Source organism: Oncorhynchus keta, chromosome 11 (assembly GCF_023373465.1).
Source record: "Oncorhynchus keta strain PuntledgeMale-10-30-2019 chromosome 11, Oket_V2, whole genome shotgun sequence".
Taxonomy (NCBI): Eukaryota; Metazoa; Chordata; class Actinopteri; order Salmoniformes; family Salmonidae; genus Oncorhynchus; species Oncorhynchus keta.
In genome coordinates this window covers 49,066,889-49,084,437 of record NC_068431.1, presented here as the reverse complement: position 1 = coordinate 49,084,437, position 17,549 = coordinate 49,066,889, and the positions used below count along the sequence as shown (strand labels likewise).

General features: G+C 43.0%; 1 protein-coding gene across 1 annotated transcript in view; it reads right to left on the bottom strand.

The window, feature by feature from the left end:
- Positions 1 to 16,252, bottom strand: part of LOC118390480 (GDNF family receptor alpha-4-like) — a 51,194-nt gene extending 34,942 nt beyond the window's left edge. Inside the window, exon 1 of the mRNA XM_035781083.2 lies at positions 15,715 to 16,252. Coding sequence (XP_035636976.1) covers positions 15,715 to 15,823 — 109 coding nt within the window. The 5' untranslated portion in view covers positions 15,824 to 16,252. The remainder of the gene's footprint in view (positions 1 to 15,714) is intronic.
- Positions 16,253 to 17,549: the final 1,297 nt, after the last annotated feature.

Sequence of the window (17,549 nt, the reverse complement as noted above, 5' to 3'; positions counted from 1 at the left end):
CACTATCGGCCCAGTGTCGTCCGCGTTTGGCCGGGGTAGGCCGTCATTGTAAATGAGAATTTGTTCTTAACTGACTTGCCTTGTTAAGTAAAATTAAATAAAATGTTAGGCTGATCTGGCTATGTCATATGGCTGTGGGCTACACTAGTTTATTTAGCGGACAAGATTTGCTTAGAATTCTGTGCCATTATTATTTTATATGATATATTTTACATTTTCTAGTATGAGGAATACAATTGAACATAGCGGAATAAAGGTTTAGGGAGTGCACACGTGTTGAGCGGTTAGCAAAGAAACAGGTACTCCTATATGCTTAATTTAGAGTTATTTATGTAACTTTAGTTGTGATACAAACGTTGGGCTATATGTTTCGATTTTTAATACATTCTAAGGCTGCATCATGCGACGCTAAAGATGACTTGAAACAAGTTGCATGGAAGGCATGAGCTCTGCTTTGTTTTTTTGCTCAGGCTGTACACACTTTGTCAGTCTCTCATTTACAATTTGACAAGCATTTGATAATGCCTCGAATTTCCCGGCGGCATCTCCTTTGTGTGGCCGTAATGCCCTTTAAAAACCATGCCTTTTGCGGCCAGTGGGCTTTATGTCCTTGGGCTGAAAATAATAATAATAATTCCCTTGTCCCGGCTGCACGCTCTGAAGAACCTCTCACTCACATGGCTCTCTGTCACATGATCGGGTCTTTCTCACGGGCTACAAGTGAAGACGCAACTGCGCGCATTCTTATCCAATTCCGAGGAGCACGTTGAAGATATAGGAAGAACTGTACACATTTACTTTTCGTCAGCCAACAAGATGAGTAGACCTAACGAACAGCAAAAGCTCTAGCCTATGTCAATCTACTATCCCCCACAGTACAAAAGTTGACCTATTCTGTGCGAGAAATAAATATTCCAAACATAGCCTGGGAGAGTCGTGGGATGCGATAGATCCCAAGTGAATACAACCACCTGCATAAAAAAAATGTTTTTAAGTAATGAGGTTGACGCAACAGATCAGAACATTTAGCTTAAAAATGTTGAGAAACGATTAGGCTATTTCTTCACATTATACACGCAGCAATGCGCTCATAGCAGTAGACTATAAGGGCAAATGTTACATTGGCAGGAAAACACCATTCTCAAAATTTACCACAAATGCAATTATGTATGTAGTGCTTTTATAATAAAGGTGCATTTTTATGGTGAAAATGATCTTCCCCAAACTTGAAACTCCCGCTGCATATGTATGTATGCCAGTTAGGCTCTACACCCATTGTAAAGCAGCTTAATTTTAAGAAGTTATTTGGCTACTTTAGTTGTGATACAAACCTTATCAAAACATATAGTCCTCTTTGCTAGGCTACATGAGGTGTGAGACTATGATTTGAAAAAAGTGATAGGCTAATATTGTCACCCATCAGACTATTCTTGATTTAATCCTGTCTTTACATATACTAAACAATATATGTGTAAGGTTCTGCTTTTATTTTCTAAGTCAACCTTTTGATCATTTTCTTTGCGTTCTTGAACATAGCCCTGTTTATTTGTCTTCTGGAACGTAGCCCTGTCTTTTATTTTTGTTAATTGATTTCACCTGTGTTCGTTTCTCACCTGATCACATCAGCTCCCTATTTAGTTCAGTTCTTTCTGTTTGTATGGTTGTGAGGTATCGTTTGTTTTTAACTACCTACCTGTGTTTGACCATTGCCTGCCTGTGACCATGATTCCTGCCTTATGCAAAGGCTTAATAAACATCTGCCATGCTCTGCGCGTGAATCTACACCTTTTTCTCCCTGAGTATTCATTACAATATGTGTGAAATTTGTCTTGATTTAGAACGGATGATTACCATGCACCTGTCTTGAAACAGGCAGGGGGAAAAATACATGTCATCAATGTACTTACATAGTGAATGGAGGACTCGTGGTTCATTTTCATGCCAGCCAGGTAAGCCTGTTGTAAAGCGAACCAATGTTCTTAATATTAGGAAAGTTGGGAAATAAATATAGTAGGTCTAACCTAAAGAAAACTGATGGGATCCTCCTCTTTCTAATAGAGGCCATCACTCTGTTTTCTCACGCAATTGTATAACCTATAGAAATGTTGCGCAACATAAGCTCATGTTTGATTAGATTTTCGATTACATTTGCAATGATGTCAGAGTGATTAGAGGGACAACATAGTGCTGAGTATCATACAGTTATCAAGTTTGGTAGGCTACTAATAACCATAAGGAGCATTAGAGCTCGGGAGAAGCCTAATGACCATGACTAAATGGTCACATGGAATTTGACTGCCATCGTGACCGCCGGTGTGGCGGTAATACGGTCACTGGTCATCATAACAGGCCTACCTGGGTAGTGAATTTATGTTCGCTTCAGCTGTGAACTACCAAGGAAAGTTATCATACAAAGCTGGAAGATACTGGTATCTTCTTGCATTGTAAAGTGTTTTGCAAAACAGCAATTAACAGTTTCTACATGCCGTGTTGCATTATTCAAGTGTGTTAACTTCTGTGCAGCGGGGATTAGCTCATGTGGGGATTAACTCATGATGCAGCCCAGACACCCAGTGCAGGCTAAATGGAGCAGGCACGGTGCACTATAACTGGGTCAACTGGGCTAATAGACAGACATGATCCACGAGACACATTTGACAGAAGTACAGAAAGTAACAGAAATTGTTGTAACGAACCGTTTTTTGTCATGTTCTAGTATGGCAGTCTTGGGTAAGACGAAGGGAGGAGGGGGGTGTCTCTGTTAAAAACAGCTGGTGAACAATCTCTAATATAAAGGAAGTCTCAAGTTTTTGCTCGCCTGAGTAAGAATACCTCATGATAAACTGCAGACTCTACTATTTACCAAGAGAGTTTATCAATATTTTTCATAACTGTCTGTCTATTTACCACCACAAACTGATGCTGGCACTAAGACCGCACTCTACGAGATGTACAGGACCATAAGCAAACAAGAAAATGCACATTCAGAGGCTGCGTTTTTCATGGCCTGTGATTTTCATGCAGGGAAACTGAAATCTGTTTTACCTCATTTTTACCAGCACAGTTGACAAAACTCTAGATCACCTTTACTCTACACACATAACCACATACAAGGCCCTCCATTTGGCAAATCAGACCATAACTTTATCTTCCCGTTTTCTGCTTACAAGCAAAAACTCAAACAGGAAGTACCAGTGACTCACTCAATACAGAAGTGGTCCGATGAAGCGGATGCTAAGCTACAGGACTGTTTCACTAACACAGACTGGAATATGTTCCAGGATTCATCCGATAACATTGAGGAGTTTACCACATCAGTCACTGGCTTCATTAATAAGTGCATCACTGACATTGTCCCCAAAGTAACCGTACGTACATACCCCAACCAGAAGCCATTGATTACAGGCAATATCCACACTGAGCTGAAGGCTAGAGCTGCCGCTTTCAAGGAGCGACTTCCGACGTGCCCTCAAACAGACAAAGCATCAAGAGAGGACTAAGATTGAATCCTGCTACACCGGCTTTGTCGCTCAATGGATATGTCAGGTCCTGCAAACTATCACAGCTTACAAAGGGAAACAGCCCTGGGATGCCAAGTGACGCAAGCCTACAAGATTAACAAAATGCCTTCTATGCTCGCTTTGAGGCAAGCAACCCTGAACCATGCTTGAGATCACCAGCTGATTCAGAAAGACTGTGATCTTGCTCACCATAGACAATGTGAATAAGACCTTTAAACCGGTTAACATTCACAAGGCCATGGGGCCAGATGGAATACCAGAACACATACCTTAGATGTAACTGGCAAGTGTCTTCACTGACATTTTCAACCTATCCTTCACCTGGTCTATTAAACCAACTTGTTTCAAGCAGACTATGTGAGTCCCTGTGCCCAAGAATGCCAAGGTAACCTGGCTAAATGACTATGGCCCCATAGCACTCACAACTATAGCTATGAAAATCTTTGAACCATTGGTCATGGCTCACATCAACACCATCATCTCAGAAACCCTGGACCCACTCCCATTCACATACAGCCCCAACAGATCCACAGTGTGGAGTACACATCTATATTGTACCCCACACTGCCCTCACCCACCTGGACAAAATGAATACCTATTTAAGAATGCTGTTCATTGACCCTAACTCAACATTTAACACCATAGTCCCCTCCAAGCTCATCACCAAGCTCAGGACCCTGGGACTGAAAACCTTCCTGTCTAGCCATGTTATTTTTACTTGTCATTGTTGTTCTTTATTCTCTGTGTATTTATTCCTCCTGTCACCATTTAATTTTTTGGTTTTCTTTAACTCTGCATTGTTGAAAAAGGACCCGTAAGTAAACATTTCACTGTTAGTCTACACCTGTTGTTTTATGAAGCATGTAACAAATACCGTTTGATTTGATCCACTGGGGACGCAAAAAGACAATACAAACACAAACTTCTTCAACAACTCAGACTCCTGAAGGGACACATGTGGCAAGGACTACAGACTATCATGGACTACAAAGGCAAATCCAGCAGTGTTGTGCCCACTTAAGAACGTTCTATGCTCTCCTTTGAGGCAGACAATACCAAGCCATCCAGGAAGGCTCTCGCTGCTCCGGACGACCAGGTGTTTTCGCTCTCTGAGGTTGACGTGAGGAAAACTCTAAAAATAGTTCATACCCAAAATGCTGCCAGCCCAGATGGCATCCCTGGCCGTGTGCTGACCAGCTGGCAAGCGTCTTCTCGGACATCATCAACCTGTCCCTGTCCCAGGCTGTAGTCCTCACTTGCTTCAAGGAGACAACCATTGTCCCAGTGCCCAAGAAAACCAAGGTGGCATGCCCAAATGACTATCGCCCCGTTGCATTCAACCCCGGTCATCATGAAGTGCTTTGAGGCACATTGGACCCACTCCAATTTACCACTCCAACAGATCCACGGAAGATGCCATTTCCATCGCTATTCATACGGTTGTAACACATCTGGACAAGAGGGACACCTACAGTATGTGAGAATGCTGTTCATTGACTACACTTCAGCATTCAACACTATTGTTCCCTCCAAGCTCGACACCAAGCTCAGTGCCCTGGGTCTGGACCAACCCTCTGGAAACAGGATCCTGGACTTCCTGACGGGAAGACCACAGGCTGTGAGGATTTGCAACAACACCCCCTCTACATTGAATCGTAACACATGGGACCCCCCAGGGGTGTGTCCTCACTCCCTGTTCACCCACAACTGCATGGCTTTGCATGACACCGACTCCATCATCAAGTTTGCTGACAACACCATGGTTGTAGGCCTGATAACCAACAATGACGAGTCAGCCTATAGAGAGGAGGTAAGTGAACTGGCATTGTGGTGCCAGGACAACAACCTCACCCTCAACATTAGCAAAACAAAGTTGATTGTTTACTCCAGGAAGCAGAGAAGGAAACACATCAACGGGACTGCAGGAGAGAGTCAGCAGTTTTATGTTACTTGGAGTCCACATCACCAAGGACTTGACATGGACCAACAACACCACCACACTTGTCAAGAGGGTGCAAAAGTGCCTCTACTTCCTAAAGTGGCTGAAGAAATGTTGCATGCCACCCTGGCACTGTTAATTCATCAACAAAATTAGAGGATTGATCAAACACCTATTTTTCAGTGGAAATTAACGAGATAACCCAGCTAGCACATAATGTTCTGAGAACCATATGTTGGTGAGAGACTGGTGAGAGCGTAGTTGTCCTATGGCTATTTTGCATACATCCTTCCCACAACTTTCTGGGAATGGTGCAGGATAGTTGCTTGGCTTTGGACTATTCTCATTACATTCAAGGAACTTGACAAAAAAAAAATGTTGTATTGGTATTTCAATACTTCAACAGAACGTTTCCTAAAAGTTCAAACCTTCAAATAACCATCATTTCCGTTTTAGTTTTTCATTTGACCTTTCAGGAAACTTAAGGCTTTGTTCCCAGAACCAATGGGAAACCCAAAACCTAAAAAAAACACACAACTTCCAAGGAACCTAATGTGCTAGCTGGGAACTAACTGAATAGACCCAGAAAGGTCAGTTACCTGAAACGAGACGAGACAAAATGATCTCTGTGACTAAATTCTGACTAAGTGTACTGGACAGCACTGATAAGCAGAATTAATATTAGCAGCACATGTGCACAGCACAGTTTTGTTCAGGAGTGGGAAGGACGCGCCACATACCACACACAGCCTACATCAGCTGGTGAGCTGCGGGGGAACAAACGATGAGTGTAGGCAGACAGGCACACAGGCTTCGCTCCGGCTCCGGCTCCACCTCCTAGCTATAGCTAATAAGTTGGCGGGCGGGGCATTCACAAGGATGCAAAGTTTTGGAATGTTCAGATAGAAATATGCTATGTAGAACCAACATGCCTCTCTGACATGTTGAATAAGGAATAACATTGGTTCTATTCATAGTATTTCCATCTGCAATGTGGAAGATTATTTTGCAACTGAACGTGGCCCTGGTACCATTACCAGTAGCCTATATGCAAACATTTGATGGCACAGTTAGAAAGGAAAAGGGATCGCAAAAAAAATGTATTGACTAAATTCCTCTTGCCGTTACACTATATCTGACAGGGTAAATAACTTCATTTAGAGTTAATGTGGACCCAGTGACTCAGACTTGAGCACTTGGACAAGGACTCGAACACTGGGACTTGGACTTCAGCCACAGGGTTGGTCGACTCATGACTAGACCATTGGTGACTCGGACTTGAACACTTGGACGAGGACTCGAACACTGGGACTTGGACTTCAGCCACAGGGTTGGTCGACTCGTGACTAGACCATTGGTGACTCAGACTTGAACTCGAGCAAAGGTGACTTGGGACTCGATTCGGAACCAAGGTTTAGTGACTTGACTACATCATTGGGCGAAACAATCATTAACTCCAGTTCAAAGTCATCAGCTCCCAGTCTACTTTTGGACATCAATGTGGCTACGGCATCTGTGGAATGTTGACAACAATGGCAAGGACATAACCAAGTGATAGAGGTGCAACCCATTCTAATTTGCCAATACTTTGCAGCACCATCTGGTGTTTGTGCTACTCTCTCTCTCTCTGTGTGAATACAGTTGAAGTTGGAAGTTTACATACACTTTAGGTTGGAGTCATTCAAACTCATTTTTCAACCTCTCCACAAGTTGAAGGTTGTGCCATGTAACAGCAATATTTAGACTTATGGATGCCACCCATTTGATAAAATACGTAACGGTTCCATATTTCACTGAAAGAATAAACATTTTGTTTTTGAAATGACAGTTTCCGGATTTTACCATATTAATGACTTAAGGCTCGTATTTCTGTTCATTTATAATATTATAATTAAGTCTATGATTTGATATGATAGAGCAGTCTGACTAAGCGGTGGTCGGCCACAGCAGCATCGTAAGCATTCATTCAAACAGCACTTTCCCGCGTTTGCCAGCAGCTCTTCGCAATGCTTGAAGCGTAATGCTGTTTATATGACTTCAAGCCTATCAACTCCCGAGATTAGGCTGGCAATAGGCCTACAACCATGGTGTTGTAGTGCCTATAAGAACATCCAATAGTCAAAGGCATATGAAATACAAATGGCATAGAGATAAATAGTCCTATAATTCCAATAATAACTACAAGCTAAAACTACTTAACTGGGAATATTGAAGACTCATGTTAAAAGGAACCATCAGCTTTCATATGTTCTCATGTTCGGAGCGAGGAACTTAAACGTTAGCTTTTTTACATGGCATATATTGCACTTTTACTTTCTTCTCCAACACTGTGTTTTTGCATTATTTAAACCAAATTCAACATGTTTCATTATTTATTTGAGACTAAATGTATTTTTATTTATGCATTATATTAAGTTAAAATAAGTGTTCATTCAGTATTGTTGTAATTGTCATTATTACAAATATATATATAAAAATCGTCCGATTAATTAGTGTCGGCTTTTTTTGGTCCTCCAATAATCGGTATCGGTGTTGAAAAATCATAATCGATCGGCCTCTAGTCTGATGAGTCAAAAATGTAACTCTTTGGCCTGAACGCAAAGCGCTATGTCTCGAGAACTAAGCACAGCTCATCACCCATCTAACACCATCCCTACTGTGAAGCATGGTGGAAAGACTTGAAGACTTCTGTTCCCATCTAACTTTACAGAGTTTGAGAAAATCTTGCAGGGGGGAAGAATTGGAGAAAATCCCCAAATATAGATGTACAAGGCTTATTACAGACATACCCAAGACGACTCAAAGCTGTAATCACCACCAAAGGTATTGACTCAGAAAGTATTGAGTCAGGGGTGTGAATACTTATATATTCCATGTGTATCCTGTACATATGACTAATAACACTTGAAACTGAAACTTGAGGTTTTAATTTCCACTTTGAAATTTCAGGCTTGATTATCCCTTACGAAAAATGTATCACCCCCTACCAAAATGTCCATGAATTATAATCCACATAATAATTCATATTTCCTGTTGCTTGCAGGATTATTTTCCTTCTGTAGCAAACTGCCTCAAATTAAGATCCTGCGTCTGTAGCAAGCCCCAAATATCTACGGTGTGAGTTGAGTTATTTGGTTTCAAATAGAATATCCAAGTCAAGTAATTCAATCTGAAGGGTGCCACATACACAAAGGTAGATCGTTTTGTTTTGTTATATTGACCTGAATCATAAGTATGATGAAATATGAGTGAATCTTGAGATCACTGATCATCAATTCCCTTTTACAGGCAAAAGTCAAGACGGCAAGGGATGACCTCATTCACTTATTCATACTGACAAACAAAGGTGGGAGGACGAAGATAAAGGGTCGGGGATAAGAGGAAGGGTAACAGGATGATAGCAGAAATGATCTCTCATTTTCCTAGTGTTCTTTGGAACAGTCTTAAAAAGAGAAGGAGATATGCATTGATTAGTCAGATGGAAGGAAACATGAAAATAAATGTAATCTACGGGGATGTGTGGAAGTTTGTCTTGTGCTCTTGTAAGTGTTTTAATAAGACCGGTCAAGACATACCCTTGATAGTGCCGGGGACGAGGGGTGCATCTTGTGGGGAACTAATTTGATGAACACAGCCAAACACTGGTCCAAAGTCACAAGGACACACACATGCTCACCTAGGCCAAAGATGTGATGTGCACAATTATATACATGCAATGAGGGCAAAATGTATCTAAAAAAAACCCTGACAGACACACAAACACATACAAATGCAAGACACACACACACACAAGGCTTACACACAATGGCACACAGACAGACACACCCACTCTGGGCTACCCTCCCAACCATGGATAGAGCTCTGTGCCATCTGCTCCTGGAGACCAACAGTGTGTTCCAAATCAAGGTTATCAACAAAACACACACATGCAAATGTTCCCTCTACCGACTGACTCCCTGACTGTACTGTATGTCTTTGCCTCTCCACTGGTAAGTCAGTTTCAAACATCTGCGTTTACATCATGTCAACATTACTGCCAGCTGCGGCCCAGTTTGTGACATAGTGGTCTCCCAGAAGTTGTTGATGACACTTTTTAAAGGTGACATCATTTCTTGTATCAGTCTCCGGAGATAAGTGCATATTGTCCACGGCTCCTGGTAGCAGTGAAGTAATCGTATCGGTGTGTATGTGTGCCCCACAAAACCAAGATTTGACATGCCCTGTTTGCGATAGACAAAGGGGTTTATGGATTCGATTTTACAGTTACAAAGACGCTCATAGATTACTGTTTAACAAAGAAATGAAAACAAAGTCGTCATTGGATACAATGGACTAGCATAAGCAGCAAAAGCAGCACCAGTGTGTGTTCCTGATTTATTCTGTAACAGGTTTGACTTGTAGGTACATTGACAAGGCACACGTAGAGTATGTTGTTGTGGTGTTATTCTGACCGTGTACTGTCTGAGGTGGTAGAGAGGTGTGGCCGAGTACTGATAGTACTACTAGATTATGCATGTCCCTTGCCATATAATTTGTAGGTACCCGACAGCGATAGAAATGGGCATCACAGGGAAACTGACAGGATTAACTCTACATTGCAGATGACGGGTCTGGACCATTCTGGAGAATGGTCAGCCTCAGAAGCAAAATGGCTGTCTGTCAATCTCTGATCCATTAAAACAATTGTAAAGGCGATTGAGTGCTCCAGTGTCATTACATTGAGTCCAAGTCTTCAAAGTGACTTAAGGTTCTTTCTACTAATTGTAGTCCTTGCTATGGGGACACCTTCTTGACGCTTTATGAGTTGCTGGGCAGAGGCACACAGTTATACCTTTTTTGTTTGGTCTGGTGACTCACATTTTGTTTTGGAGGGATTCTAAGTTGGATTCAAGCATACCTCTAAATGTATTATATTGATGTCAGAAGTAGGAGGGTGACTGATGAACAGCTCAATGAACAACGACAGCTACATTGTTCATCGTTCAAGACAATCATTCAAAGAGAAACGTCCTGAACAAACACAGCTATTTAAATACACTGATTTAAATATGTGAATGTTGAGGAATATTTTTAAAAATGTGATTGTATTTGATTTTTTACCTTTATTTAACTAGGCACGTCAGTTAAGAACAAATTCTTATTTTCAATGATGGCCTAGGAACAGTGGGTTAACTGCCTGTCCAGGGGATGAACAACAGATTTGTACCTTGTCAGCTCGGGGGTTTGAACTTAAAACCTTCTGGTTACTAGTCCAACGCTCTAACCACTAGGCTACCCTGCACCGAATAGAACAGTGAAATGCTTACTTACAAGCCCTTAACCAACAACGCAGTTTTAAGAAAATACTTTCAAAAAGTAAGAAATAAGAATGACAAATATTTCATGGGCAGCAGTAAATAACTATAGCGGGGCTATATACAAGGGGTACTGGTACAAAGTCAATGTGCGGGGGCACCGGTGTCGAGGTATTTGAGGTAATATGTACCTTTAGGTAGAGTTATTAAAGTGACTATGCATAGATAATAACAGAGAGTAGCAGCAGCAGCGTAGGGGGGCAATGCAAATAGTCTGGGTAGCCATTTGATTAGATGTTCAAGAGTCTTATGGCTTGGGGGTAGAAGCTGTTTAGAAGCCTCTTGGACCTAGGCTTGGCGCTCTGGTACCGCTTGCCGTGCAGTAGCAGAGAGAACAGTCTATGACTTTTGGCCTTCCTCTGACACCACCTGGTATAGAGGTTTGGGTGGCAGGCAGCTTAGCCCCAGTGATGTACTGGGCCGTTCGCACTACCCTCTGTAGTGCCTTGCGATCAGAGGCCGAGGAGTAGCCATGCGAAAACTGTTCAGTTCAGAGGATCTGAGGACCCATGCCAAATCTTTTCAGTTCAGAGGATCTGAGGACCCATGCCAAATCTTTTCAGTCTCCTGAGGAGGAATAGGTTTTGTCGTGCCCTCTTCACAACTGTCTTGGTGTGCTTGGACCATGTTAGTTTGTTGGTGATGTGGACGCCAAGGAACTTGAAGCTCTCAACCTGCTCCACTACAGCCCCGTCGATGAGAATGGGGGCGTGCTCGGTCCTCCTTTTCCTGTAGTCCACAATCATCTCCTTTGATCACGTTGAGGGAGAGGTTGTTGTCCTTGCACCACACTGCCAGGTCTCTGACCTCCACCCTATAGGCTGTCTCATCGTTGTCGGTGATCAGGCCTACCATTGTTGTGTCATCGGCAAACTTAATGATGGTGTTGGAGTCATGCCTGGCCGTGCAGTCATGAGTGAACGGGGAGTACAGGAGGGGACCGAGCACGGACCCCCGAGGGATTTATGATGATCGATTGGGTCATTATAATACATTCTTCACAGGACTATATTAATAGCCACAATCAAAATGATCCGTTTGGCAAAAGCCTGAACAATATTTTCAACTTCTGCTGTATTTGTGGTTGGTGTGTTGGGCTACAAATATAAAGATGGCGCCATACTGGATGGCCGCCGTTTTGCAATCGCTGACCCAACTTTGGTATTTTGTGACAATTTTTTTGTTTATTTTTAATTTATTTTCTCTAAATGTATCTGCTATAATTTCTTATAACTTTTGAACATCAGATGGCAGTTACTTACCTCAATTCCAGCTTCAATTTCGACTTCAAGTTCGACTTTCTGTTATTCCGACCCAATTTTCAGGCTACCCAAGAGGAAACGCCGAAGTTACAGAGGAAAGAGAGGGGGGGATCCTGGTGAGATTAAGGCTAAGGGAGAACCGGCCACCTCCTCCCTCCATTCTACTGGCCAATGCACAGACACTTGATAATAAGATGGATGACCTCCGATCGCAGATTTGCCACCAACGGGACCCACCAACTGCAATATTCTATGCTTTTCTAAAACATGGCTCTCGGACAAGATAACCCTCTTGGCTCTCCAACTCGATGGATTCTACATTCACTGTGCCGACAAGGCAGTGGAGTCTGGGGAAATCGAGGGGGGAGGGGTTTAGCTCTTCATCAACAACTGGTGTGCCGACTCGAGCGCGGTGGAAGTGCGACCAATTGTTCACCCATCTTGGAATACCTGATGGTCAAATGTCGACCCCATCACCTCCAAACGGAGTATTCAGCTGTTATCGTGACAATTGTATACATTCCACCTCAGGACAAGAAAAATAACAAGCTGGCACTTAACAAATTGTACAAGGCTATAACCAAGCAAGAACACTTACATACAGAAGCTGCTTTTCTGGTTGCCGTCCATTAGAATTCTGAAATATGTTTCCAATCATGGGGAGAACTCTGCCGAACATATTGACAAGCTAACCACCCAGCTTCATTAGGAAATGCATCGGTGACTTTGTCCCCACAGTTAGGGTTTGCTGCTTCCCCAATCAAAAGCCCTGGATTAACACGGAGGTTGGCGCTAAACTAAAGGATGGGTCTAACGCACACAGGGCTATCGCAGACAACCCTGAGGCTACGGCTGAGGACAGAAACAAGAACAAGAAGTCCCGTTATGACCTCTGCAGAGTCATCGAACGAGCAAAAGGACATTATAGGAATAAGGAGGAATCATATTACACAGGCTCCGACACCCGCCAAATGTGACAAAGGTTACAGTCCATTACGGATTACAAAGGAAGACCCAGCCGTGATCTGCCCAACCATTCCTCCCTACCAGATAAATGCAATGCATTTTATGCACACTTTGACAATAGCAAAATCATGCCGGGTGCGAGGGCCGCCACCGACCCAGAAGATTGGGTGATCTCGCTCTCCGAGGCCGATGTGAGTAATGTCTTTAATAAAATAAATACAGCGGGGCCCGATTGGTATTCCAGGGTCGTTTTCCCAGAGCATACACAGAACAGCTGGAAGGTATATTCACAGTCATCTTCAACCTCTCCTTGTATCAGTCTGTAATCCCCACATGATTTAAGATGACCACCATCATTCCTGTTCCCAAGAACTCTAAGGCTTCATGCAACAATGGCTACCCCCCTGTAGCACTCACATCTGTAATCATGAAGGTCTTTGAGAGGCTGGTTATAGCACACATCAACTCCATCATCCCAGACACCCTAGACCCACCCCAATTTGCATACCATCCCTACAGATCCATAGACACAATCTCATTTCACAGCCCTCACCGTTCCAGATAAAATGAATACCTATGTTACAATGCTGTTCATTGACTACAGCTCAGCATTATCCCCTCCAAGCTCGTCAACAAGCTGAGGACCTGGGACTGAACACCTCCCTCTGCCGTCAACAAGCTGAGGACCCTGGGACGGAACACCTCCCTCTGAGAATAGATCCTGGACTTCCTGACGGGCCGTCTCCAGGTGGTGAAGGTAGGCAACATCACCTCCGCCACATTGACCCTGAACACGGCGGTGGCACAGGGATGTATGCTTAGTCCCCTCCTGTACTCCCTTTTCGCCCACGACTCCAACACCATCATCAAGTTTGCAGACGTCACGACGGTGGTGAGCCTGATCACTGGCGATGATGAGACAGCTTAAAGGGCTGTCTCATCGAGGTCAGTGTCCTGGCAGTGTAGGGCCAGAACAACAACTTCACCCTCAATGTCAGTAAGACCAAGGAGCTGATCGTGGACTACCAAAAACAGGAGGGCAAGCACGCCCCCCTCCACATCGACGGGGCTGCAGTGGAGCGGGTCGACAGCTTCAAATCAATAAGAACATAAAATGGTCCACCCACGCGCACTCAGTCGTGTAGAAGATGCAACAGCACCTCTTCCCCCTCAGGAGGTTGAAAAGGTTTGGCATGGGCCCTCAAATCCTCAAAAAGTTATTCAGCTGTACCATTGAGATCAGCTTGACTGGCGGCATCACTGCTTATGGCAATAGCACCACTCTCGGTCACATGGTGATACAGAGGGTGGTGAGGACAGCCCAGTACATCACTGGGGCCGAGCTCCCTGCCATCCAAGATCTCTATATCAGCCTGTGTGAAAGGAAGGCCTGGAAAATTGTTAGACTCCAACCACCCAAGCCATAGACTGTGCTCTCTTCTTCTGCATGGCAAGCGGTACCGGTGAATCGAGTCTGACACCAAAAGGCTCCAACAGCATGCCTCATGGCAGAATGCATTCAATTTGATAGCAGCCTTCTGGTTCACACCTTTGTGATAATTTTGTCTTGGGCGAGCAGTCAGTGGTTTTTCCAATGACATCACAATTAACTAGGGTAAGAGCATGTTGAGCTCTATCTGTATCAGTAAAAAAAAAGAATGGCCAGGAAAACAAGTCTTAAAAGCAGAGTAAAGCTGTAAAAGGACCCGGCAGAACACTTTTTCCACTCTCGTCGTGTAAGTATAAGAGCAGGACAAGACCTTCAAAATGATGTCATCGAGCTATGGTCTTAACTGTGTCGATAACCATAGATCATACTGTCTCATGTTCTCGCATGCCTTTGGGAGTTGATTTAAGTGCTTCAATTTTAGTCACAAAATCTTGGTAGGAAAGATTACAACACCTTTTATAGAGCCAGCAATTAAATATATAGCTCCGTTGTCAGCTATAGCAAGAGAGGACACATACATGAGTTTCCTATGCTAAATGAATATGCTAAATGAAAATGACCACAGTAGAGAATTCATTTTGGATAGGCATCATGAATCCAATTCTACATTCAACACTGCATGCAATTATGAACGTTGTGTGAATTTCATGAAAACAAATTAAACACTATCCATATTGATCCTAATGAGTACTTTGATTAAAAACATGTTTTTTTAAATGGGAGTTGCCTGCCTAAAATAGAGAATTGAGCTGAAGTGAGAGTTTTGGAGTCTCTTTAAAACTAATAATAGGCCTAGCCTACTGTAAATTATTAATACTGTCTAATTATAAAGGTTTGTCAATATTCTATTTGTCACAGAATTGTTATAAAAGTCAACTAAAACCATTGTTAGCTGTTTAACTTTGTCTCATCCAGTGAGTGCTTTCTGAACCAATGACCTGCTATATTTAGAAATAGAAGCACGCTATTATGATCCCTGGAGATGCCTTAGAAAAAAAACAACTCCCCAGACCGACTGTCCATCGGTTGAACCCTATTTTGGAAAGCGACAGACAACTAGAAAATTTGATAACGGCTTTTACAGCATTACAGTTTGGAGAGACTGGATTTTCTAAACAAGGGGGAACATTTAGTGCACAGTGCGCCGGGTAATATTTAATCACTTTAGAATTGACGACATGATAAATAAACAATATTATAGTGACTGACGAATTTCGCTTACCATGACTGAGGACATTCAGAAGTATTCCAAGGACAATCATCATGCACGGCATCAGGTAAGAGAGGTCGGGGAGTTGGGGACTTCGGAGGCACTTTGTCCTCGCGCTCATTGACCCGCATGCAACATCCAGCCACACCGCGTATGTCCCAGGATCGACTGAGTGAATAAGCCAAGCCGATTCTCGCAAATGTGTGACAATTCCCAAACCTGGACTCGCAGGGATGCAAAGTTTGCAGCTGTCGCGTTTTTTTCAAAGAGAGGACTTGCAGTAAAATAAATGACAGTTATATTATAATTAGACGAGTAGGTTACCCCAAAGACCGTGCATCAGACTCTGCAAGCGTTCCGCGGTCTTTTCAGAAAAATGTCCCTCCAAAGTTTCCGAAAGGTTAAGCGACCCAGAGGCAGAATTTGTTTAGAATCATTCCCAATTGCACTTATGTCGCCTTGCGTCGTCGGTCCTCAATTGCGCTTGCTGGACTTGAAAATAGAATGGTCAGACTGCATGGTGCAGCTCAAACACAGAGCTGTGTTGTGATTGGCCCCCGAGTAGCCTAATACCCCGACAGAAAAAGTCGGTGAATAAAATACCATACTCCACAGTGATGCTGCGCGCCTCTGTGTGTGTGCGTTTACTTTGTGTGTGTGTGTGTGTTTTACTTAAAAGAACGCGACATATTTTGTTTACAACTGTAATTACACTAGAGGCAACCAGATGTACACATATCTACACATCTACAATAACATCTGCTAAATATGTGTATGCGACCAATCCAATTCTATTTGATGTACCTCAATCTTTGAGAGGATAGAGTAGGCTACATATGTGCTTCAGCATGATGAGCTGGAGTGACTGCATGTTTTATTTAATCCTAACGTAGGTCTCAGTTGTGCATGCATATTCTGTACAGTACGTTTGGGGAAAATATTTTAAATATTATGCCACCACTGTCACCAGCACCCCAAACATCTGAGGGGGTGAGGATGGCTGGGGGGTCGTCCAACCTGGTCTCAGAGCAGTTTGTATTATTCTGTCAGTAAATCTGAGAATCTCCAATTAGTATGATATGTTACGTTTCAAATGGTATTTCATATGGTATTTATTCATCGCACACCAGCGACTCCAGTGGCGGGCCGGGCGCAGTGCGCGCTAACCAAGGTTGCCAGGTGCACGGTGTTTCCTCTGTTTTGGAGCAGTAGCTTCTTCCTTGCTGATTGGCCTTTCAGGTTATGTCGATATAGGACTCGTTTGACTGTGGATATAGATACTTTTGTACCTGTTTCCTCCAGCATCTTCACAAGGTCCTTTGCTGTTGTTCTGGGATTGATTTGCACTTCTCCCACCAAAGTACGTTCATATCTAGGAGACAGAACGCGTCTCCTTCCTGAGCGGTATGACGGCTGCGTGGTCCCATGGTGTATATACTTGCGTACTATTATTTGTACAGATGAACGTGGTACCTTTAGGTGTTTGGAAATTACTCCCAAGGATGAACCAGACTTGTGGAGGTCTACAATTTATTTTCTGAGGTCGTGGCTGATTTCTTTTGATTTTCCCATGATGTTAAGCAAAGAGGCATTGAGTTTGAAGGTAGGCCTTGAAATACATCCACAGGTACACCTCCAATTGACGGGAATGATGACAATTAGAAGCTTCTAAAGCCATGACATCATTTTCTGGAATTCTCCAAGCTGTTTAAAGGCACAGTCAACTTAGTGTATGTAAACTTCTGACCCACTGGAACGATGATACAGTGAATTATAAGTGAAATAATCTGTTTGTAAACAATTATTGGAAAAATGCACAAGTCCTAACTGACTTGCCAAAACTATAG